This window comes from Pezoporus wallicus, unplaced genomic scaffold (assembly GCF_028554395.1).
Source record: "Pezoporus wallicus isolate ANWC-B61680 ecotype Strahan unplaced genomic scaffold, APGP_CSIRO_Pwel_v1 contig_593, whole genome shotgun sequence".
NCBI classification, from domain to species: Eukaryota; Metazoa; Chordata; class Aves; order Psittaciformes; family Psittacidae; genus Pezoporus; species Pezoporus wallicus.
In genome coordinates, this window is record NW_026642342.1 from 85,134 (window position 1) to 110,375 (window position 25,242).

At 43.8% G+C, this 25,242-nt stretch overlaps 2 protein-coding genes across 6 annotated transcripts in view; both read right to left on the minus strand.

Moving 5' to 3' along the window:
* The window catches only part of DGKD (diacylglycerol kinase delta), a 65,236-nt gene extending 63,831 nt beyond the window's left edge, over positions 1-1,405 (minus strand). For all 3 annotated transcript variants that reach the window (XR_008974898.1, XR_008974899.1, XM_057429266.1), the window contains exon 1: positions 1,229-1,405. Coding sequence is in view for 1 of the 3 variants with exons in the window: in XM_057429266.1 (XP_057285249.1) it covers positions 1,229-1,387 (159 nt within the window). In the remaining 2 variants the exon portion in view is untranslated. The remainder of the gene's footprint in view (positions 1-1,228) is intronic.
* A 996-nt stretch (positions 1,406-2,401) lies between these two features.
* SAG (S-antigen visual arrestin) lies at positions 2,402-25,161 on the minus strand. 3 transcript variants are annotated; one of them, XM_057428948.1, is made up of 15 exons: positions 22,519-25,161; positions 20,588-20,733; positions 19,956-20,016; positions 19,821-19,865; positions 19,329-19,522; positions 17,727-17,786; positions 16,538-16,605; positions 16,207-16,342; positions 15,771-15,855; positions 14,477-14,549; positions 13,432-13,569; positions 13,052-13,129; positions 12,189-12,212; positions 11,718-11,782; positions 2,402-4,930 (listed from the first exon to the last, which is right to left on the minus strand). In XM_057428948.1, the coding sequence occupies exons 2-15, from the start codon at positions 20,675-20,677 to the stop codon at positions 4,887-4,889; spliced, it is 1,161 nt and encodes a 386-aa protein (XP_057284931.1). In that variant the 5' UTR covers positions 20,678-20,733; positions 22,519-25,161; the 3' UTR covers positions 2,402-4,886. The 3 variants fall into 3 exon arrangements, with proteins under 3 accessions (XP_057284931.1, XP_057284932.1, XP_057284930.1); XM_057428949.1 differs by lacking the exon at positions 22,519-25,161 and adding an exon at positions 5,594-5,603 and having other exon boundaries at positions 20,588-20,888; XM_057428947.1 differs by lacking the exon at positions 22,519-25,161 and having other exon boundaries at positions 20,588-20,888.
* Positions 25,162-25,242: the final 81 nt, after the last annotated feature.

Here is a 25,242-nt window from a genome sequence, read left to right on the forward strand (position 1 = left end):
GAAAAATACCACAATACAAGATAGGGAAAACTGGGGTGCAACCATAAAAAGGATGGGAAGATGCTGAGGAAGGCACACCCCATGAGGGATGCACCTTTCAAAGCACAGTGCTTTGACACAGTGACTTGTGCCATGTCCGACAGGGCCACGGGAAGGGGGTTAGGAAAGTGGCAGTGGGGGAGAGCTTGTGACAGGGTCCTTCAGGGAAAGCAAAGGGAGGTGAGGAGGGGAGCCCCCGGCAACTCTGATATGGGGAAAAAGGAGAAGATACAACTTCAGGGCCTGGGAATGCCCTTACAGGTCAAATATGTCAGATATATGAGATAATAGAGGGCAGCTCAAATCTGACTTCCATGACTCCAAGAAAATAATGCAGGTGAAGAAAGCAAGGAAGAAAAGAGGTAAGCCAGGGGCCTGCTCAGCCTGGGCACACTGATCACTTAAGACAGAGAGGCTCCCCAGCACGTCTGAACCTAGGCACTGGGAAGAAGGTGGCCTAAGCTGGGCTCTTGGGAAGGTTCCTACATGACTCCAGAGACGTAGTTTGGGAGTGCTACCTGCAGGGTGGCTAGGGACAATTCCAAGAGCCCGAGGGAAGTTAGGGGGTCACTGGCATACACTGAAGGGCATTTAGGGGGCAGCTATTGACCGGCACCTAAGAAGCAGTTAGGTATGGGGATCCCCGAGAAGCATCTGGGGGTTTGGAAGTCCATGAAGAACTGCAGGGGAAGCTGTTGTCAGCAGGTTTCCGAGGTGCGGTTTGAGGGTCGCCGGCATGTCCCTGCGGGGCGGCTGGGGAAGGGGAAGCGAGAAAATGGCCGAGTCCGTGAGGGGCGGTGGGGGCTGTGGGAGGGGATGGCGGGCAGGTCCCGGAGAAAACGGGGTGGGCGTGAGGTGATCGGTGGCAGGTCCTTGAGGGGTGGATGCGGGGGACGGGGCGTCACCAGCAAGTCCCTGAGAAGCGGGAGAGTGGAGAAGGAATCGCCGGCAGCCCCCTGAAGGGCGGGCTGGAGGGGCCCCCCGGCAGGCAACCGAGAGAGGTCTGGGGGGTCCTGGGCAACTCCAAAAGGAGCGCACTGGGATCGCCGGCGGGCATTCTCCGCGGCAGAGGCGCAGGCCATGCCGGGCGGGAGGGGAGGCGGCGGCGCTGACAGACGCGGAGGCAGAGCCGGGCGCAGCGCTGCTGGAGCCCGAGGCCCTGCCCACGGCCCCCGCCCGCCGCACGCACCTTCTGGCGGATTTGCCCGGACGTAGAGACTTTGCGGATGAGTTTCTGCGGGGAGCCCGGCTCCTGCTCCGGCTCGCTGTCCGACGATTCCTCCGCCGCGGCGCTGGCGGCGGCGACCACCCCGGCCTGGGGCTGCTCGGCGCCCGCCGCCGCCGCCATGCTGCACGGTGCGGGGCGGCGCGGCCGGCGCCCCCTCCCGCCGCACTCTGCAGCCGCTCTCCCGTCCCGTCGCTGCGGCGCCCTCTGGCGGGGCCCGCGCGCAATGGCGCATGTCGGAGGGGAACCGCTGAGGCGAAGAGAGGCGGGCCCAGGCAGGCCGCCGGCCCCGGCCATACACACGCACCCGACACGGGTGAGAACGGGCACGGTCCCGAGCATCGTTCACACTGGCCCCTGCCGCGCCCGAGCGCACTATGATTGCTTGGAGCCAGAGAAAAGGGTTTCAGCTCAGACGTCGGGGAAGTGGTGAGTCCAAAAGTTTGAATCTCAGTGCCGAGCACAGGGGTTGTTTCCAGCACTACAATTGTTCCATTTAAAAACACTACCTAAATCCTCCTCTCCCTAGGTAAGATCTGCTGTACCAACCTCCTGCAGACAAAAGTACTTTGCACCTCCTCCACTTCACGCATCTTTTTAATCACATACAGCACCAAAACTGGTTCCTGCTGCCAAATGCCTCTGTATTTTGCAGTAGAGAAACACTCTTGCCTGACTAGGCCTATCACCACACCATTCCTCATGGGTTCCATAAGGTAACACCACATTAGCTGCAGTCATGGGACACTACCAAGCATGTCAGCCGGGATTTCATGAAGATGTTCCGGGGGAAGCATCTGTCACCAAACCAGTCCATCAGCAGACAGCTAAAGCACAGAGGCCACTTACGTTTCAGAGATGCTATCGCTACCAGGGCGCATCCCTCTCCCAGAGCTGGCAGGCTTTCTATAAATGGAGTCCCACCACATCAAAGGCAGAGGGTCAGGAAATTGGATCACTCCCCCCCCCGCTGTAAACAGGGGCAGCAGGCTACAGGTCTTACTTGGTGGAAGATCAACACAACATCAGAACCAGAAGAAAGGGAAGATAAAAGGCAAACAGCTCCTGCTAGAGACCTCTTTTCTGCTGACTGAAAGGCAGGAGAGTACAAGTCTAACCTGGCCTGCAGCAGGACATGGAGGAACCAGCAGAAAGCCCTTGCTCTCTGAGTAAATGAGCAAACATCCAACATGGCTAAACAAACGGTCAATGTCTGAAAGTGCTTTCCTAAGGCCAGGCAAAAGAACAGGTTAACAACCATTTCAACTCCTCCCTGCTGCACAGCAGAGTGCACTGTGATTTTGTTACACAGCTTACAGAAGTCATCACCACAGATGAATTTGAGAGGAATTTGAAAGTCAGTGAGAGGTACCTCAACAAGGATGACACAGAAGAAGGAAAAAGAAAAAAAGGCATCAGGCCTCTAAGTTTGTTAGTCCCATACCTATGAGTGCAGTAGCCAGGAACACTGAAGCAAACAGCTCTGTGGAAGAAGCCACACTTTGAAGCAATACTAGAAGACTGTTGTACCTCTTCTTAGTATCTTTAAATCCTAAACACTAGCTCTCCAAAGCCATCATATTCACAAAGAGCAATTTGTTCAATTCTTACTGCATTGGTGTGGTCTTCACAAGCCACAAAGAACTTGGTAATAAAAATGCCAGGACAGTTATTGGAAAAGCCTGGCCAGAAATCCAAGTGAAAAATGCCTAGTCCTCCTCCAAAAGCCAAAGTTGAAATCATACAAATTACACTGACCACAAACACCTGAAAACGGCCACAGGGTCTCTTCAGCAGCAAAGCACACAGTGCTTAGAAAAGAGCAGAGCAAACATACCAACTCTTGCAATTTCATCTAAGGTGAGACAATTGTGACTAATGGAACCAAACACGGTTCCAGGTGGTACTGGGTGAGAACACTGATGGAACTGTGAAATCAGCTGTGGTCTTAATTCATCTTAATCGAGACCAGTTTACAGAAACAAACAGGAGAAGGCTTAACTTTTAACCCAATCTATTTGTATTAGAGGCCACACACAAAGCTGTTTGGTTAATGACTTTGGCCCGTCTGTAAAAGTAGGGCTTGTAACCATGATGAAGTCTGTAAGAAAAAATAAACAAAACTCTGCTCAGAAAATAAGGTCTGTATGTAGAGTGATTCTGCAGAAATACCAGAGTGCAGCCCACACTTCAACTGCTTTAGCTTGTCACAGTTACCAGTAGTAACCTAAGCCAAAGAGAGGGCAAGCTCGGTTTGTCAGCCTCTGCAGTGTGAAGCAGGACGGAAATGCATCGTGCTTGCAGCAGGATTTCAGCAGCAGTCCCACTCCTGCCGGGAGGAAGCGGACATCTCAATGTCTCCTTCATTTTCTTCTCTGTGAAAAGCGCATCGTTGTTCACTAAGTGAAAAGCTCTTAATTCCATTTTCCGGTGCATAGGGTGGAAAATGTAAGTTTATATTAAAAATGTAAGGCCCTGCATTCAGGCTTTCCAGATTTAAACCAGAGACATTGAAAAGGAGATTTAGAGCAAAAACAAGAGAAAGAAAACACCAGTTGTTTTACATGCAAAATGTAATTAGCTGATGCAACTCACTTCAGCCAAAATCTAAGTGAGATTCAGGAAAGGGTTAGACATTTACATGGATAATGAGAATATCCAGATCAACAAGAAAGAACAAAGTTTGCAGAATACAATCTCATTTCTTAAAGCATAACCCAACCTCTGGAAGATGGATGTTGGAAAAAGCTCTTCAGGGCAGGCTGCCCCGTAATTTCCTCCTTAATTTTACTGCACCCTCTTTTGAAGCACTGTTGCATACAGGAAATTAGATTACATACAGGATCAAGTCTGGACTTGCAGTTTGCTATTTGGGGTTATAGAAGGGGAGATCTGTTAAGGAATTAATAGTGCACATTTCTCTCATCTTTAATAATGAGGCTGTTAAGCACATTGCTAGAAAGCTAATATCGTATCTCAGCATTATAGCTGCTGTGGAAGATAACTTGCAAGAAATTTAATGGTACAGAAAGTGGATGTAAGCCACAGTAAAGGGTGCAAGGTCAGTGAGGATATTCACTAGATGAGTTTGGTAACGCATAAACAAAAAAGCAACCAAAAGGAAATAAAATCAGTTTTGTACAGTCCACTGAGAAACTTCAGTAAATCACCAAGGGCTGCAAGTCAGCCTTCCAGACTAGGATTTGGTTCACTAGCATTTCAAAATTAAGAGACTTTTTGACACAGAGTAAGTCTAGGCAGCAGCACCATCAGCAGTGCTGAAAGCAACCAAGCTTTTTATTAGGTAGCTCTGAAAGCAGGAGTCATGGCACAACAGCCTTCCCTGTCCTCCTCTGGTAGCGCAAGTAAGCATCAGGTCTTGAGTTTGCTACATTCCTCTAAAGGTGAAACTTTTAATAAGCAATAGAGATAATTTTATGTCCACTGACATCAGGGCTGATCCCTGGAAGACCATGCATGCACTGAGAACATGCAGTTTACTAGAAACCTAGGTCCTAACATTTCTAATTGATGCCAGACTACATATCTTCTCTGGCAGCTTGTTCTTTTAGTCACTCATCAGCTGAGGGCATATTCTTGTCTTCATCATCAGCCGTATCTTTTATGCCTTGACGAGCAAATTCCTCAAATACCAGCTCTGCTTCACTGAAATGGAAAAAAAAAAGAAACCAAATCACAAAGTTACCAATTTTTTTTTTATACCAGGAGACTAAAGGCAACAGATAGGAGGAAGAAGAGAAACTTGGAGTAGGCTCTGGTAATGTTTCCTTTGTCTTCAAAGGGATTTAGATCACATTCCCACAGGCACCATCTTAATTAGTGGTATTCTAGCTAGCATGAAAAGCAGTTGATTGAGCAAGTCAGGACAGAAACTGAGAAGGTTTTCATCTGTACCAAATCACGTCAATTCCAGCTAAATGTTTATCAGCTAGCCGAATAGTCTGCAGCCTGAAAGAGTCTTTGTCTAGATACAAAATGTGAAACCTTTCATCCTTATTCCTTCTGTAGTAAAATAGGGCACATGGTCAAGTGTATTGAGTTCCTGAAACTCAGATTTAGAGAACATCAGCTGACCACAAACACATTCCTCCCTCCAACTGTGAGGCAAAACCATGTTCTCTTAAACTAGTTTCACATGGTCAGTCATAGCAGTTCAACTGATCAGTAATTTGTCAAGACATAATAACTTTCTCACTTTGGAGTTAAGTGTACTCTGTGGACCCCATGGATTTTCAGACAGTTTCAAGGACTTTTCAAAGAGTCAATTCACAACCGCAGCTAGACCGTGAAACATTAAAAGAAACTTACCCATCCTTCCCTGCAGTCATCAGCATGCAGTACAGGAGGAAAAAAGATATACCAATTAGTTAGAATAATGGATGCTAAAACCAGTAAAAACTTATAAACTGACAAGCCAGAACAGTGACAAGCAGAAGGATTTGCAGCAGGACAAGGAGAACTCCAGGAAGTCTCAAAACGTGCATACGTGCACCTGATGGAGCAAAACCTGATCTCCCAAACAGGAAAGCAACATTGCCCAAGACATCAAAAGAGCTAGGAAACAAAGACAGATTTTCCCATTTATGCTTGCTAGTGATCACAGCTGAGAGACACACCTGTGCACACATTTCTACTCAGAGATGAGAGTGCATGCATGACCTGATGTTAATTTTAGTTGGTCTGTCACTGTAATGTAAGTAGTCAGCTGATACGAAGATGATGTTCAATAAACATAAAGGTATTAAAATCAAACAGAGGTCAGAATACAGGAAGGCCTAGGTGGTCTCTCATTAGATAGGTTACATGCTTGAGGCAATACCCCTGTTCATCTTTTCCTAAATATAATCCTAAAACCTTTGGCACATGCACTTCTTCAATGAGATCTTTGCTAACCACACCACAAGCAGGTAGCAAACTCTGCTTGCCAGCAGGATTCTTTGGAAGCTGTTTCAGCACAGCCTAAAATAAGCAGAGCAGCCTGTATTGCAGGGATGAAATAGGGGTGGGGATTTTTTTCTTCTTGTTCTCACAGTTACTTTAGCAAGTAACAGTCACTTCATTGGCTTACTTCTCATGAGCTGAAGTCATGGAGCAAGGTGCACCTAGTCTATCTTTCTACTGAAGCTGTCTGAGATTTGAGATGCTTCAGTGACTAGATAACTCACTACCTTGAGAATTCCCACCCACAATGGACACTGAAATCAAGGGCAAGAAGAGGTGACTGGCACTGCTGGAAAAGTCAGCATTAAAAGCATGCCAAATGGGGCCACTCTGGCCAAAATGCCTCAAAGGATGGATCCTGTAAAGACCTTCATGATGGTGCCCATCCAGACTCAGAAAGGATATTCTCCTCTACTCACAGAAGCCAAGATGAAGTCTGGAAAGTTTCAGGGCATGCATGCTTGACTGAAATGGATTTAAAAAATATTCATTCATATTTTAAAAAAATGAAATATTTAGAACTTTTAAAATTTCCAATATATAGAGCATCACTCTCATTTAAATTTTTCTCCAATTTCTATTCTTTAAATAGTCTGCTCTCTTTCCCCACTTTGAAGTACATTCATTACTATGGGAACAGTGACATCAGTGGTGTGGGTGAAGCTGAGATACCTACCAAAGCAGTTTGAAGCCAATTTTACAAAATGAGTATTGTTTCAGTTAGACATATACTTGTCTGTCAGATAAATTATTACTGAATCAGTACATGGGTAGCTGGGAGTAATGTTTATCATACACACCAGATGTATTCAAAGATGCACTACTTTACCTTCAGGCTGCTATACTACATCCCATGTGCTTGTTAAATAGCAACATTTGCAGCTTAGGCCCACTCCACATAGTTGTCTTGCTGTCCTGTGGCTTATTTAACATTGTAACAGACAAAAATTCTCAGGAGCCTGATAATGGAAAGACTTTCCTTTTTTAACTGCCATGCCAGCAGTTGTTTTAAGGGTTGGGATAGGAAGGTGCTGTGTTCAAGGAACAAGAAGGCTCCAGAATGGCATCATACTCTCTGCAGAGGGTTTTCTGTAAGCTTTTATTAGGCAGCCACAGAAATGATTCCGTATAAAGTTGTGGCATATGGTAATTTTCATTATAAGCTTGCTTTTAACCTCTCCTAACTTCAGGGCGGGGGGGGGGGGGAAGGGAGTAAGCACTGTTATTTTTCAAGACATTCGAGCGCTTTAAAAATCCCCTAATTTCTCAAAGTTACAATACCAATATAGGGCAGGCATAACTTTACTATTAAAGGAACAAAGCATTTATGGGTTTCTTCAAACCAGCCCTTTCATTCAAGTTTAACAAGGAAGCAGATAAATGACTATTTGTTGAACGACAGCCAAAACAAAGGCCAGTATCCAAGACATAGGCCCACAAAATGTAAAACATCAGGAGAAGGGCAGGAAAACCCCAGACCAAAGAACTCACGCTGAGACCACAGCCTTGAGAAAAACCCAGCAGGAGCTTCTGGGCTAACTGCTGATCGGGAAAGGTCTTGGAAGCATGAAGAGACACAGCCCAGTTTGAATCTATCTTTAAAAGAAACAGATCTCTCTACATTTTTGTCAACAGGCGGAAAAGACAGACTTGCCAATGTGACAGGAGCTGCTTGCACTGAAAATAACCACCTGTGAAACACATGGGTACAAAAGCAGTTACAAAACCAGCGCACATGAAACATGCAAAATGCTGGCCTACAAGAAGACCAAGACAAGGAAGCTATAAATAAATATGGGAAAGGAAAGGTAGCAAGCCATTCCTTTTTTGTCTCCTCCAGGCACAGAGACCAAGCAAGCTGCAACAGCCACAGACTCTGAGAGACCTGCTTTTTACCGAGTGCTGAATGCTGCACGGCTCACTTACAGACAAATAAAAAGGGCAAAGTAATCTGCTGTGAAATAAAGCACACAGAAGTTCATCACACTAACCCCACTTTGACCCCCCCAAAATTAAACCATGTTCTTGAGAAGCTTCTCTTTTTGAGGTTGTCTACACTCAAACCAGCCCTACATGATTAAATATACTGATGCTACACATGTTTTAGTTATCTTTGCCATAAATCATCTTGGCTAGAGAAAGGAAAATTATATTGCTCCACCGCAAGGAATAAATCATAGTATGCAGTATCTTTTCATCCCAGTTTAGCTTTGACTCTATAAGATGGTTTGACTCCTTTCCTTTTTCCCAGCTGCGCCTTAAGATGAAGTGAAAGTCAAGTCAGCGGGGAATGCAATAGGCAAACTGGTTGCTACTGACTCATCCATAAAAACAAAAGGGAATGGAAAAAGAAGATAAGAAGTGATGGCAGAATTCCCTGTCCATGCACCCCTGTCTACACCCACTGCAGAGGCTGCAGAACAAGCCAACAAAGAAAAAGCCCATCTTTTGGGGGCTTTGAGAGCCTAAACACTGTTGAAGCTCCATCTCTGCAATCAAGTCTTGATTCGCTTGATTCCAAATTAGATGGTGTTTCGCTAATGAAACACATTTTATTTCTCAGAGTTTATGAGCTAAGGTGGTAGAATAAAAATTTAAACCCACAAACTCACAATTAGGAAGCGTGATTAGGCACAGTGCATGGAAAACTATAAAGCTAAAAGTAGTTTACATTTACCATCTTCAAATGGGAGGCTGTCTTATTCCCTATAATGAGCTCAGACACCACATTCCAACACAGTTTTCAAGTCAGCTGTGCAGGCTTCAGAGGAATTTGCTGTTGTGTTACAGTATCTTTTTTATGAGAAAACATTATTTCTGGAGGTAATCATTTGTAAGGCTTTCCCATGGGAGCTCCTGAAAGGCTGAAATTTTGTTTCTCATAACTGAAAAAAAAATACAAGTTTTCAGTTTACAAGAAACCTGAAATTTCAACCTGTGCAAAATACATGGAACCACAGCTGTCTTCTGACAGCTCCTAGAAGACTTTGATGTAGCAAACAATACATGGGTTATATTGTTTTGTATTCTCTTTGGTTAAGAGAATGGGTTGGGGGAAGCAATCTAAGAAATATCGCAGTTCATTTCCCTTGTAAAGTCTTCTACCCACATCATTTTGAGTGTCCTATATAAAGGAGTATATCAGCCATCCTCTGAAATTATGTTTTAACCGAAAAATTACTCCCATTTTCCTCATATTACAAATACTTATGCCAGAATGATCTGCCTGAAGCATAAGTAATAAAAAAGGGATGGTGGCACTGTTAACACCAAAAAAATGTCATGTAAAAAATTCACACCATTCTAAAAATATAAAATCTACAGTTGCCTAAGTCTTTGGATGATCCTTGTTTTAAGTTTTCAAGCTTTCATAGAATCATAGAATCAGCTCGATTGGAAAAGGCCTTTGAGATCATCAAGTCCAGCCTTTACCCCAGGACTGCTAAGGCCACCACTAAACCATATCAGTGGGGGCCTCATCTTCACAGTTTTGAACACTTCCAGGGACAGCAATTCCACCACTCCCCTGGGCAGCCTGTTCCTTTCCTCCATATTCATGAAAGCTCCTAAGCTGCCCACCCAGCACCTCTGCCATATGGGGCTCCCACTGACACTAAATGGCCCTCACCAGACACTGCTCCTGGGGCCACTAGTGCCACCCCTAGCCCCTCATCAAGTACCTGGCAGGGGGATTGCTGCAGGGAAGCGTGAGGGAAATGCTTCAGCACGTACAAGCTACCAGAAGAGACAGAAGACCCCTGCCAAAGCAGTTCTCCCAATGAGGCATCCATATGAGATCAAGTGTGCAGCTATCTCAGTGTTTTGCTGGCAGAGCTTTGCTGACCTGCACCATGAAAGGGAAACCCCCAGTGTGGGCACAGCTGTGCCAACAAAAGCATTTGCTTCACAGCAGCTTCTCCAGGGTGATCCAACCTTATTAGTCCTATGGACTAATCTTGAGGACCCAATTTCCACTTCACAGGACATTTGGGGGCAGGTCTGGGCTGTGTGCTGCTGTGGGGTGTTGTGTGCTAGTCCCCAGTGATGTGGCTGTCTCCTTTGCAGCCACAGCATAAAGGCGATAAGAGGAGAACAGATCTTGTGGATTTGTCCTGAAAGTGCTTCCCAGACTCATTGTGCTACTCTGATGGGGGCCATAACATGCATTCTCCTATGAGCATGTTCTGTCTCTGTGCTAGCAGGCCATGCTGGCACAGCTCACAGCAGGGCTTCTCCCAGCGAAAGTGAAAATATCCTAAAATGCAGTTCTTAGAAGAGTGAAGAAACTTAATTCTGCTCACTCAGGCAATTCCGTAATTAGCAAACACGGATTCCTAACCAGAGCAACCGAATGGAGAATGGATCACCAGTCTCTCCTCATCACTCCCACTTGATTCCTCCAACAATTTCATACAATAAGGACTCAAGTCCTTTCTAATGCTTCCAGTATAGAGCAAAGCACCTATCTCAGGATAGCTCTTCCTACAGGGCCCACCATTGTCCAATGGTTTCTTAGAAACAGCAGCTTTAGGTAAGGTTGGGCCCAAAGAGAAAATTAAAAGAAAGAAAAAGAAAAGTAACACAGAAGCAGCCATGGGGTTCTGTTTGAAGCCCATGTAACTCTGTCCAAATACAGAGGGCAGGACAAGAAGACCTATCTACAACAACCCCAAAACTGAAATGCTGGCATAGTGGGGTTTTTTTTGTTCAGTAGCTGCCTCAGATTCAGGATTCAGCTGCCTCAGGAGCTTCAGATTCAGTGCAGGCACCTTGCAGTTTCTGTATGTTCACCATTAGACAGCAGAGCCAGCCAGGGCCTGAGGAAGTGGGAGGAGAACACAGATGCTCAAGAAAGTTTTGGCATCTGATCTCAAGCCTCCACATGACTGGGGAAGGCTAGCTGCATACACTGCTTCAAAGTTCCTACTAACTGACCTGACTCTGAAGAGACATTCCTCCGAGATAACTACTGAACAGACACCATGGCCAAGGCCACATAAAGGTAATGGGAACTATAAAATCATGTACAGTTTTAGTACCTCTCAACTTTGCTTGAAAGTATTTTGCTTTTTACATTGCTCATGTCTTAAGTGTTTTCTGTGACAGCTTGTTTGCTATATTGGGATCTGTCTTGGAATTGCTGACAGCTTCATTCAGGACATTCTGCACAGCAGTCATGAGATTTAACTGCTTCCTCAAGCACTGCACTTTAAATTCTGATTCCACAGATGAAAGATAAAACCAGAACATGATCCCTTTCTACCTTCTCCCGTCTTAGCATCTGCCCTCCCTACTGATTTGTGCTTTGTGGTTGAAAGAACAACATATATACACACATGCAAATACATAGATATACATACAGAGCAGCCCCCATACTGGACTCTTGTAGACTCTAAAGGTTTCCTGTGGAACAAATCACTATAAGCCTTACAATGGTAAGATTTCATCTGAGTCTGCTAATGAAAAAAGACAAAAAACAAGAATAACTGACCTGCTGAGTTCTTTTCATCAGGCTTGTAGTGCATGAGACGAAATGGCAGCTCTGTGCCCACTTCACTTTGAGAAGAAGATAGAATGCATCAGATCCACAGCTCCATTCATGCCTGATTCAATCCCCTTCCCACCTCAGGCCAGCCCAAGCCCTGAACTCCAGCTTCACCAATTCTTCCATCTTTATCTAATCGTAAGTTTCTCCTCAAAAAGAGTTAAACTCTGATTTACCCACAAATATCCCAGATACAGCCACTTTAATAAACTGCATTTATCATGTACTTGCACGTACATAAAAGCAATGGTATTTCTGTAAGTGCTTCATTTTCACAGCTGAATGCACAGACTTCTATCAGCTGAACGTATAGTTATGTTTTTCAGGGAGGTGGGAAAGAGAATAGGTAAGAGGGTAAAAAAAAAAGACAAATTATCAACTATAACTGCATGGTCTGAAAGGGAAGATGACATTTACCTGGAGGTGAGGTCTCCCAGCATGCTACAGAAGAAAACAAGGAGAAAAACAGAAGCATATTTAGTACCTTTCCATTCTGGTGCTCTACCAAATGTTTTATTGGTAGACTATTAAAATCACCTTCCTCATATACTCTTCTCTACATGCTGCAAAGCACAACATGCAAATAAACTTGTTCTTAAAAAATGTAACTTTAACTTTTCATGTCCTTCCCATGAAGAACGTCTAAGTTTTGAACTCCTGACCAAGTTTTGGGCACGGCTCCTTTTCTGACAGCCAGAGGGCAAAGGCAATTGCAGGACTACAGGAGGCAGTCATTTTATCATGTTTTAGGCAAGTCATTGCCTCATTTTTATACCAGAAAGAAGGACAGATGAATGAAATACAAATGTAAACAGTGACAAGCATCACAGAGTTGTTGTCCTGGTCTTCTTTGGCACTCTATGCTGGGAACTATTTCATGTTAGTAACATGAGCTTCTCCCAGAAAGCTGGGTCAGTACAGAACACTGGTATTTATGACTCACAGTATTTAGGACTTGCAGGCAGATGTCTCTACCTCTGCTCTGGAAGAATAAGAATGACAACATAAAGCCTCACATGAACTGCAAATGAGAGATTTGTACTTCAGCTGAAAAGTCATCTGGTATCTAAGGAAGTTAATCCAACCCCTCTTGCTCAAGACAAGTCCTTTGGATAGGCCAAAATTGATTACTGGTAAATTTCTGCTTTAGAGGATCCTCATGTCTTATAGCTGTGCCCTTTCTCTTGGGGTACACTGTCCTGCCCTCTCCCCACTTGTCAATGAAGTACACACACTCCCCTCTTAAATCTATGCAGAAGCAAAAAGTTTGATACTCTTACCCTGGAACAGTGAGCTTCACTTTAACCTTGTAGGAAACCAGAATCCCCATCACTGTCTTGTCTATTCCATCCTTAATACTACCAGAGAAAACAGAGCAGTGTCAGGTGGCAACAGTGCAACATAGCAACAATGTACAGCTGGAGTGAGAACTAGGTGAACATCCTATTCTCCTAAAAGTGATAAAGCAGACACGGCTCAGGGACAGCTAATACCTCTCCAGATCTGTGGTCACTAGTTAACCTAAATGAATATGATAGAGTAAGTAATGCAACTTAGATGTACCCATCTGAACACACATTTACAGCTACAAACTCCTGATAGAAGTGTCTGCTCCATCGTCCCCTTTTCTTTATAACCCTCCATTTAAAACTCTACTCACATAGTACTAGAAGCCAAATTGGTATCCTCATCCTTTAGCCTTCCATCCAGAGCTATTTCCCGTGTCTCCCGGTTATTTGCTAGCAATGGCAGAAGTGTCAGTGTCTTGGTCAGACTGCTGTTTGGCTGCACCTTTTCTCTGAAAATAAGAAGCAGGTGAGAGGAGAAAAGTGATACACTCAGAATTGTGTTGCACACCCAACCAAAACAGATTACAAAGCCATCCAGAAGGAGTGGGATTTATCTGTCCAAATTCCAAATTGTCTACAATGCAGATGTCTACATCTAAGCTAGTAAAAAAATTCCCTAATCACAGAGGAACAAGCAGTTGTAAAAAATGATCCATTTCACATTAAGGAAGACTTCTAAAGCGGGTCTAAACTATGCTGCAGACCTCCAAATTTGGACAAAATGTATCCTAGTTGAGAAGACCAATTCTCAGTGAAAAACATGTCCCTGAGCTATAGAGCAGAAGACCAGAAAAGTGGAAGTGCCTGGTGTGTCTAACCCTCCTCACAAAGTGAAGTTCAATGCTGCACTGTGCAGTACAAAAGAGCAGGTGGCTCCCCACAATGCCAACAGGCTCATGGTTTTAATGGGCTTTCTAAGGCCAGAAGAAAGCAAATGAAATGGTGTGGAAGAAACTAACCTCAAGCTAGATCATCCATGACTTACACCCAAACAGCAACACCTTTCAGAAAAATGTTGCATCTCTATTTAATACAGCTTTCAAGCAATGGGGAGCCTTCCACAGCCCCTGCCAAGCTTTTCTAGTAGGTAATTACTCTTCAAACCTCTTCTGCAAACTCCCCATTCTCTGAATAAAGGTGCAGGGTCCCTGCTGGTTATGTGCAAAGGAGGCCAGCTGCCTGCATCCAGACAGTACAGGTGGTGTGGGACATACACACAAAGAAAGATGAGAGGAGAGAGCATTATAATAGTAGGCAACTGCCAGACTACAGCTAGGGGTACCTCCCATTACTGAGGAAGAGGGTAATTAAAAGGGTGTGAAGGAGCAAGAAGGGATAAGCAGAGCATTTACTCACTGTGCTTCCTCAGAAGCTACCACTTTTGTATAGAAATCACTGGAGTACAAAACCACATTGGCAACCTGCTCCACTGAGTGAGAAAGAGGACAATCAGTTTTGCATAAGCATCAGAAACAACACAGCTGCTCCCCTAAGTCTTGGAATGGAAGAAAGTATGGGGAAAACAGGAAAACTCATCCATTTGGAGCCTGAAGGGACCACCAGGTCAGACAGCCTGGCCTGGATAGAGACCAACAGCTCAGAAATGGACAAAGTCTACCTTCCTATCTTCCCTGAGAGGCACTCAGTCTTGATTTAGAGAAGACAAAGTCCACAACCTACAGTTTCCCTTGGGAGCCTACTCTTTCCATTATAAAGATCTTCCTCTTTCTTCTCTAAGCACATCTGCTTTCATCTCTGGTCACTAGTATCTCTTGTGTATCTATAGCCCACGCGTTTGCATTCAGGAAACACCATCACCAGGCAGACTGCAGTCAAGAGCCTGTGATAATAAATAGCTTATATTCTCCAATCAAACACAAAAACCCTGAAACAATGGTGAGGAGAAAATATGGGGACCAACGAGGTCTTTCTAAATCTGACAGAGGTGTGTCAGCCTAAAACATTTGGCAATCACTAGACAGTACATCCAAGACCAGCTCTGAACTGGCTTTCACTGCTGTAGAGTTCTGTAAAAACCTCAGCAATGTTGCTCCCTCCCTGACTTCTCTTTCTCATACTTTGTGTCACAGACTGTCTTCCACAGGTCCGAGTGCAATGGGGTTTGTGGAATGAAAACATGCAGTGCCACAAGTAAAACACAGGCACAGGAGAATTCTCTGAACCTCAGCCCCTGCCCACAGCTTCCTCAGGAGAGGTTACACCATCACTGGCAGAGCAGCCTTTCTCACTTTGCCAGGTATTTCTGAAACCCCAAGCAAACTTGTATGCAACCTAAGGCACAATCACACTTAGCAGGAGCATCACATTGACAGGAGAGCCCTTCCCACTGGCCTCCCAAAAGGCAGCTTTTCCCTCACAGCATCTGACCTGTCCTAGAGGCATATGTCCTTGTACTAGAGGGGACATACTGGTGCCTGAAATTAAGCCATAGGAGTAACCATGAGTCAGGCAAAAAGCTGTAGTGTATCACTTGTTGAACAGCAAAGAAACAGAAACACGGTGGAGGGACAAATTCCTGACTTGTCCCATACTGCCTGCTTAAGCTGTTGCAAGCACTGGTTTCCTCTCAGTCCTTTCATCATTCAGTGTTCTTGCCCTCAAAGAGCCCCAAGCAACAGTAAAAAAATACCCTGGACTTGGATCTTCTTCACTGTTTTCTCTGTGCTGTTATTGATCATGACAGTGACTGGAATGGGCTCGCCATGGTAATACACCTGGAAGAAATGTGATGCTCAGATATCCAGCCAGAAGGCTTCTCCTAAGCCCTAAACCCCTCTAGTCATCCCAGATTAAATGTCCTCACAGAAGCCAGAAGACAAAATGCACAGAAACCCTTCCCAATGATTCATGACCCTTCAATGATATATTTAGCCTCAAATGTGTCTGGTCTCAGGCTCTCTTAACAGTAGCTACTGACAGAAAATACATCAGAGCCCTTAAGTGGTGGGACAAGTCAATTTCAGCTGAGACCATTCGAGTAACACAAGAAGTAGCTACTACAGGCAGCAAAATGCATATTGGCATGCCAATACTATGATGTCCACAGCCCAGAGCAAATTCCTCACCTCTTTACTGAGACAAGCTTTCAAGTGCAATGGCTTTTTGGACATGAAGAACTGCCAGGTGGTCTCTGCACAAGGTTGAGGTCCTGGCTGTTCTGGAGCATATTGCACCTTACGGATCAGCAGACGTGCAGAGTTCCTGGGAAGCAGCAGAGGAAAATGAGGTGGTACTTTGTGCTTGGCAGAGGTAGGAGTTCTGCATTCACACATGCTAACACCCAAGAAGTCCAATGACACGTGGGGTAAAGCTGAACAAGCAAACAAGGTGCACTACTGGACCAACAACCCATCCCCTTTAAGAAGGGCGAAGTTGAAGACACACAGGTTCTGTTACCTCTTATGAATTCTCTCTTCCAGATTCTCTGTTGAGAAAGCTTTCACCTCAAAGTCCACCCCACAGGTCTGCCAGATAGAGAGAGGGCAGCTGTGAAATCAGTGTCAGAAGCCAACAACATCTGCAGATGTTTAAATATCTTTCTGTACACCAGAAATTCTTAGACTCCTGCCAACTGCAAATTCTTCCAGCCTCCTACCATTGAAATAGAGACCCCTGCCAAGCCGTATGGCAGCATCCACCTGTTCCATGCTGCTTCTAGTAAATGAAGCTTAATTCCCAATCTTTGCCAGATAATATCCTTACTCCTAAAAGGTTTTCTGTGAGAGCAGTGCTGTAGTGGTTACAGCATGGTATGGGTTATGAGACTGACCAGCATACAAGGCTCTCCAGTCCACCCCGGGTTTCTGAACTGAATTTCTCAGTTGGCTTTATAATGCCAATCACCTGACTCAGGTCAATCTTCATCTTTCCCAGTGTCTAAGATTTATGGGTTTATACCACCATGGGACATCTGTGATTCCCAGATAACCCTCTACAGAGCAATATAGAAATTTTTGCTGGAATATCATCCCTTAACAAAACCCACAACTTATCCTTGGATTCTGCTGGATTCTACAACCTGTATTCACCTTGCCCAGCTGTTAGCCTAGCTCTGCTGTTCAGAGAAGCACCCTGCTAAGCGGAAAAGGTGTATTTTAAATGGTGTCAGAAATCTTGCAGAACATCTCATTATGACTTTTACTCCAGGGTTTTTGTTTTGTTCAAACACATGTAAAGGCCAGTCCTCTGCATTTGTTTTAATTCTGAAGTAAGACTTAACACATGCTATTTATAGAGAACTAGGAGATTTTAGGCACTCTGTCTGCTTTTGTCTCATGTAGCCTGACAGCTGCAATCATTTTATGTGCAGTCAACCTCCAAAGCATGTGGTACCCTTAAGGAAACTACAAGCTTTGCAGATTCAGTAGTCTTGCTATTAGACTAGATTCCCTTTCTTATTCGGAGAACTTCAGCTCCATGACACTCACTTGCAGCTCTTAAGTCAGGTTCTTGACATTTTTGGCATAGCACAGTAAAACCCATTATCACCTCAATTTTTTCTCAAGCTAGCCAAATGAATTCACATCAATTTTTTCCATCTGACTTTCCTCAACCATGTTAAGCAGAAGTGTCCCATTGGTCTCACCTTATCAACATCATGAGGTGCAGGCTGCAGACAGACTGAACAAGGCAGGTAATCTGGAAACTGTGGGAGGAAGAAGAGAAAAATACCCCAAAGCAATATTACACAGTTAATTACTGTAGTTAACATATCGCTCAGAAAAGATACAAAGCAATCCTGAAGACAACAGGTCCCTCACTGTAATCACAGAATCAACGAGGTTGGAAAAGTTCTTTAAGATCAAGTCCAACTGTTCCTCAGCACTGTCAAGGACACCAGTAAACCACATCACTGAGGGCCTCATCTACACTGTTTTTGAACACTTCCAGGGATGATGATTCCACCACTGCCCTGGGCAGCCTGTTCCAATGGTTGAATTTCTGTGAAGGAATTTTTCCCAGTATCCAGTCTAAACCTCCCCTGGTGCAGCTTGAGACCGTCACCTTGTGTCCTATTGCTTGTTATCTGGGAGAAGAGACTGACCCCCACCTCCCTACAACCTCCTTTCAGACAGTTGTAGAGAGCAATAAGGTCCCTCCAAAGCCTTGTCTTCCCAGACTAAAGCACCGCAGTACCCTCAGCCGTTCCTCCTAATACTTGTGCACAACTTTTTGAACTTCTGGCTAGGATAGGGGCCTTAATATACTAGGCCTTATCTTGCCTTGTAGGAACACATTCCTCTCTTCCAGAAATACTTCAATAGCAAAAAAAACGGGCAGGGGTCAAAAGAGAAAAAAGTTCAAAAAGCAGCTGGTCTAAAAATCAAACAGAGCCCTAGAAGCAGAGTCTGGAGTAGAAGCTACCACATCTGCCTCCTCATCCAAGATACTCAATACACCTCACAGCAGTGGTACTCACTGTTCATGTAGGCTTGAAGCTTGAGTAAAGAGCGTCCATGTCAGAAACACAATTAAGGCCATGAAAACCAGCCAGCCACCAGCCAGTATTCATTTGCTCCTGGCCTGGGCAGGGCCAGCAACTTCTGACATTGACTGGGAAGGCTGCAGAGTAACTCATGGGGACTGAGTGCTAACACCCTGTTAGAGACTCCAGCAGTTTGAAGATCACTACTTGTACATTAGTTGTTAATAACATTGCAGTGGGTAACAACTAGGCAGAATTGTTCAAGGACTTGTTTGTTGCTGTATCAGAGCATCTGTTTTTCAAACCTGGGCCTTCCTAGGGAATGCTAAGGCAGACGTGTCACTGACAGTACTGGAAGCATATCCTATCAGAATAAGAGTTTGGCAACGAGCTGTTATTTTTGAAACATCTGGTAAAGAGCTTTTCATCCACTTGTTTGATCCATAAAGTTTTTAAAGAGAAAAAATTTAGCACTTCTGTGAGCAGTGAGGCAATGGTAGAATGTATTCCAACCCTGATAGCCAGTGCGTATTTCCTTCTCTTTTCAAGAAAATGACTTTTTCACATAGTTAGGATCTTCTTGCACTTTACCACTTAGGACAGCAAGAAAACAAAAATGGTAGATTGCCTGTAACTCAATATTGGAACATTGCATAATATGAATTCACTGTTAATCCCCGTCTTCTCTCCATCACCAAGTCTCGGCAGCCTGATAATAACAGGTAAGGAGAGGAGGGTCAGAGGCTCCTATAAGATACTTACTGTAAAGAAAAAGGGATAAGCATTTTTCCCCAGCTTCTTTAGCAGAGATTCCTGCAAGTGGGAAAGAGTCTCTGGCTTGTCAACAGGTGGGTACACTTGGACCCTAGAGAAGTATAGGTCCCGTCGGAAAGTGAGGCCAATCACATCAATGTCTTCCTGGCCATACCGGAAAGCACAAGTCAGGGACACATACACTGGAAAGAAGGACATGATGGGTAAATCATGCTGCAAGCTAACAATGCAGCCAGCACAGGATGCAAACTCTTCCTCCACTACACAGCCAGGGAAATCCATTTTGACAGTGTTACATAACCTAGCCAGTACTTATACCACCTGTAAGAAAACACATTACACTAAGTAAAAAGCCCATTCACAGGGAGGAAAGTTACATTTGTACCCTTAAAACAATAAAAATAAGAGATTCTATCTCAGCATCTCACTTCAAAAGAGGACTGACAATCTCTGAAACATACAGTGCATAAAACCTCAAACCTTTTTTCTCCTTGAGAAGTGTAGGATCCACCAACACAACACCATCTGAAAGAAAGGAAAAAAATAACAAACATTATCAGAGGATAACCAGGGTTCAGAGAGCAGGAAGGGCAGCACATATCCTTGTGGACTTACCTACAGGCTCCACACTCCCTATGTTGTCAACAAAGTCCCGCTTTCCCAGGTAGATAGTCAGCTGTAGGGAGATACGAGACCATGGTTGAACCACAAATTGTTGATGGTTGTGCGTCTGTGTGTCACACAGATAGACACACAACACACAGCGATAAATCTTGTAGAGATCAGAATAATTCTATTTTAAATGGATTTTCTTTTCCAGCAAACATGCAATTCACACCAGGCAATAGAACTATTTACATGCTTCAGGACATCAGAATTGAAGACCAGATGTAGACAAACTCTCAAGAGTACAACATTAATTCTTGTACACAGGACAAGAAACTATAAAGATTTTTGGCGCCATCAGGCTGGAAAGACACTGAATTACCTTTGTTTGTTGTTAAACATCTATCAGCAGGAGTACAACCCAGGAGTAGAGAGAGGCGAGTTGCCTTCCTGTTGTATTATGAGAAGCTTGGCCTATACACTCTGTTTACATCATCTTCTCAAACTTAGCACTAAATATAGTTCATGGTCCTTCTTCAGAAAGTAATGAAGGAGACAGGAAATAACTTTCTAATAAGTCTTTACTTGTCTGACTACAAGGAAAACTCATACCTATATAAACCCATAGTCACGGTACTTACAGCTTTGTCACGGGTGCTTTTTCTGAAGATAACTTGTTTTTGAGAACCAGCATTCTTCCCATTTGTCTTTTGAGACTCGGGGCAGCTCATGATCAAAGATGGGTATGTGACTGTGGGTGAATGAAGATTTGCTGCCCCAAAATGCCCTGGGAAAGATGTCAGAAGAAAACAGGTGGATGAGACAAAAGCTGAATTATACTTGGTGGGTAAAGCACTCTGTGCTCCCATGCATAGTTTACCAAAGACTCCTCTCAATAGGTACTCACACACAGCACAGAAGGTTGATTTCTTCTTATTCTAGCAGTTCCTCATTAAATAAACCCCGTAACAACTATTTAAAAACAGCTCTTCGGAAATACTACAAAAGACCAAAAACTCCTTCTAATTTGTATTTAAAAAGTAATAGACTAATAGAAAAAACTGGAGCGGAAGGGTTAGCTTGGCCTTTGCTGAGAGTTTTGTAGTAAGTTTGTGAAGAAATCTATGAGAGTACAGATAAAGGTAATCTGATCAACACAAGGTACTTTGATTTTCAAAAGTTTCCTCAAGATTTGTCATCAGAGCCTCTAAGTGGTCATAAGAAGGAAGGACATTTCACTTGTTAACAATCAGATAAAATACAGGAAATAACAAATATCAGTGCTTAAGGGTTTTGGCTGCTTTAAGGTGTGTGGGGGAGTGGTTGTTTGGCTTTGTTTTGGTGGTTTTTTACCACTACAAGTATTCAACAGTGCAATGTCATCTGTCCTGGGACAGCATATCCTTGACTGAATGGAAAGAAGCCTAGATAAGGGGTGAAAAGTCTGCCCACAGACACAAAGCTATTCTGGATTCCCCAAAATTAAGCTATGTTAAGCTGGAAGAGCCCTTCATGATGCAGATGGAATAGGTGATGAAATCCTGTACATTCTATAATGGTAAGTGAAAAGTATTGCACTCAAGGAATATACAACTATAGTCTGACACGTGCAGTTACACTTGGTATCACGTCAAGAGTGTGTCTTGATATAAGGAGAATAGTTATTAGGAAATAAATCAAGAACACAAGAGAATGCCATCTATACCGTTTCAGAGCTCCTTACATACCCACATCTTGGATACAGAATTTTCAGTCTAAGACTTAAAAGGTGGCATGTATTAATAAGCAGTCAAACTAAACTCAAAACAAGAACTTAACTCACTCATCCTGCTGCATTTTACTAAATCAGAACTAAATGCAACTGGTTACTTGCAGGGTAACACTGAACTCAAATCAGAACAGTCTTCTGGAATGTAACAGTCCAGCTATGGGTCCAGAAAGGTAACAATTATATCCAGGGGTAGGATACAGCTTGTATCCAAGGAAAAAAAACAGGTGGAATACAATTCTTCAGGGAAAGGGAAATCACCAACATGAATGGATTCACAGAGTTAGATGTGTTCACAGGCAAAAAAAAGGCTTTTGGCAGATAGTGGACAGACAGGACAACCCATGTGCAACCTTAACCCCTGACTCTGAAGCTGAGGAGCAGCATCAGGAAAGGACGATGCTACACGTGCCCTGTTCGTACGATTCTGCCCATTGGACCTGTGTGAATTACCGTACTGTGTTAGAGACTGTTGGTCTGACAGTGTGTGACTGTCCTTCCAGTCTGCTTCCATACTATTTTTCTTCTTGTTTTCCCATTTAAAAACTGTTTCAAAAGTAGAAATAATTTCTAGGTCTTATTTACATGCAACAAACTGTAGAAAAGAAAACATTTCCCTTCTTGGAAAGCTAGGGGAAAAAAGAAAAGTAAGGTTTAAGAATTAAGGACAGACTTAACACACGTTTAAGAATTTCTATCAACTACAGGTAAGTTATCCAACTCCAGAATAGTATTTGCTGCTGAACAGACACCCTATTCACGCTGTAGACCCAAATAAACAAACCAGCAAATAAAATCAAATACCTTGCTGCGTTTCAAATGCCACAGGAGCTGCCACAGGACAAAGACGTGAACTCCTAACTACTGGAGAAAGATGGATTTTCCACACAGCTGTGTCCTATTCTTCTTCACATCTACCTGAGAGAATCACTAACCTCTTCTCAAACAAGGAAGACAATTTGTAGGGGATTTGAAAGCACGTCCCTCATTGCGTCCCATCCAGGATTTCAAGAATTAATCCCCCACCAAAAGCAAATATTGCACCTGGGCTAAGATTCAACTAGAAAGTGGTTAAGTCAGCAACATGAAGCATTACCTAAGGAAGCTCAGATTATTAATGAAGAGGTCTCCAATGTCAAACTCACATCTGCAAAGACTACAGACTTAACATAGAACAGGATGGTTACTGAAAGCAGCTTTATTCTAAAGCTCTTTCTCTATCTTCTTTCTAAGGTTGTAAGCCATCCAGCCTGATAAACTGAACAAAGAAGAGCCATTTATGAAAAAAGGGAGCTCATAAAGCACCAAACCAAGTCTCTATAAATAGATGCCATTATGAAAGACTACCAAACATTGAGAACAATGTGTTATTCTCGTAACGACTATGCTATTTATTATTGCTCCACCAGCATCCCACTGGCATACTGATGCAAAACAGTATATTGCTAGCTAGTACACCTCCCCTCCTTAATTGACTTATGGAGTGAGGCACAACACCCAAGATCTAAGACACATGAACAAAGATTTCAGTCAATTTAGCTTTTCTGTTGATGAATGTCTAAGCATAGCTTCCACCCCCCCCCCCCCGAATTTGGTCTTGACATTATGCACAACAGTATGTGTAATTTTTGGCTTACAAGCTGCATAAACAGCTGCAGCTTTCCTCTGGGCTGCATCTGTTACTTTGATTAGAAGGATCACATGATATCCCGCCCACTTGCCAGCTTGAACAGCACCCTCCATCTCAGGCAATCCTGCTGCCACAAATCAAGCTTGCTTTTCTTGCAAACAACCACCAACATTTGCGAATATAGTGGCCTGGGTACACAAGTTATCGCAACAAAATGAACACAGAACCAGTGTTCATCAGTTCTTTCAGTGTTTTCCAAATTCCAGCAAAATTTTATTAACTGGAGGTGGATTATTTGGAAAGCTTAATCACTAGTCTGCCTAATCATCTGGCACAGATAAGCCAGACAGCCCTAAACCATGGAAACTCACATGTGCCTGTGCTGCAGAAGAAAAGCCAGATCCTGGTTGCACAAAGTAGGGAAGAGACCCTGTAAGTTAACCCACAAAAATCAACACATTTGTTCAGTTATGCAATGCAAAAGCAAAAGAGAGAAGCTGGTTTTGTTAAGCTTGTGCTGCTGCCACTACAGGATTACTAGTCATTCAGGACAGGAATGAGCATTCCTGTTGTACCTGCTACTCCTCTGAGGGCCTGGGAGATGCGGGTAAATGCACCACTGCAAACATCTTCAGGGCAGCTTGGAAGCAGCTCTGCCGTAACACATGTTCCTAATGCACCCTGATGTCTGGAGAAAGTGCCCAGCCCCCGAACCACCTGAAGGGCAGCTGCACCTTTAGCAGAGAAACACTGCAACAGCCACCTCTGCACAGCAGGTACATCGATTCCTCCTGTTCGCTCTGCAGGCTGAAGCGGAAAAAGGAGTCACAGAAGTAAATAAACTATAGGGGAAAAAAATGGTTACCAGAATTTCCTACATACCTTGGTCCTACGGAATTTTAATCTAAAATGCTTAAGGTCTTAGCTAGCTAACCCTTATCCTTGAGTTTTACTAACCTACTACGTAACAGCATCAGCAGGCAAAACAAAGCCCTTGTGTAAGACCTGCACCCATGCTGTAGAAAACCACAAATGTAGCAGCCTGAGTTATAAACATCCTAAACCCATTCTGATCCTCCCCAGTACAGCCTGCAGTTTTTATTATGTTAATCTCCAATAATCTTTCATCATGCTGACTTGTCATTTAGTGATCTGCTTTCCTGCAGTAACCAAGGTCACCTGGACTCTTGGTAGGTGCCTTTTCAGGACCTTCTGCCACAGCAATAGGCAGAACAGAAAATAACTTGTCTTTAGAAATGCTTCAGAATGCCAAAGTGAATCTTTCCATTGTTGCTACAGTTCTCACTTCCAAGAGCTGGACAGAAGGCTACTTTTCTTACGGAAACAGGAGGGTGGTTAGTGACGGCTCTTAGTTATGTATGAATTTGTATGTTGAACAGCTGAAGCCTTTGTTTCGTTACTCTGAAGTAGGAACAAGAGCATTATCTTCAACAAGGGTTTCTGTGTTTTCTAAAGAAACGTGCAACTCCTATTCCTGGCTTAGAAACTTCAAAGGTAGCAGTCAAAGTGCCACAGCAGAAAAAGCCTTCTATTTTCAGTGGTGTCCGAAACACAGATACCAATTTCCTCAATTCAGTATTTTATCCAAAACAGCCAAGAACACATCAACCTTCCAAGGATAGAGGCATTTGTTCAACATGTTAAAACTACATTCAGTCTCAAGGCAGCATTCCCAAGACAGGGTTAGAACAGGTGTATCTGCAGGATGGCTAGCTTCAATCTAAGAGCATTATCTTCTTTCCTGCTCTATGCCAAATCCCACAATGCAGCTGAACACAAATCCACAACTCATCAGGAAAACAGCACAGGAGAACGCATTTCAGGATCCTGTCTTCATTCAGAAGAATGAAGATCTCATTCAGATCTCACACAGACTG

Excerpts from the sequence above, each read along its gene's own strand:
- SAG (XM_057428949.1), bottom strand. The coding sequence starts at position 20,815 with ATGGGAGCACAGAGTGCTTTACCCACCAAGTATAATTCAGCTTTTGTC. Across the intron at positions 20,017-20,587 it reads AAAGCACCCGTGACAAAGCT|CTGACTATCTACCTGGGAAA; the intron begins GTAAGTACCGTG and ends ATCTCCCTACAG. Across the intron at positions 16,606-17,726 it reads CACCTCATGATGTTGATAAG|ACCTGTGGGGTGGACTTTGA; the intron begins GTGAGACCAATG and ends TCTATCTGGCAG.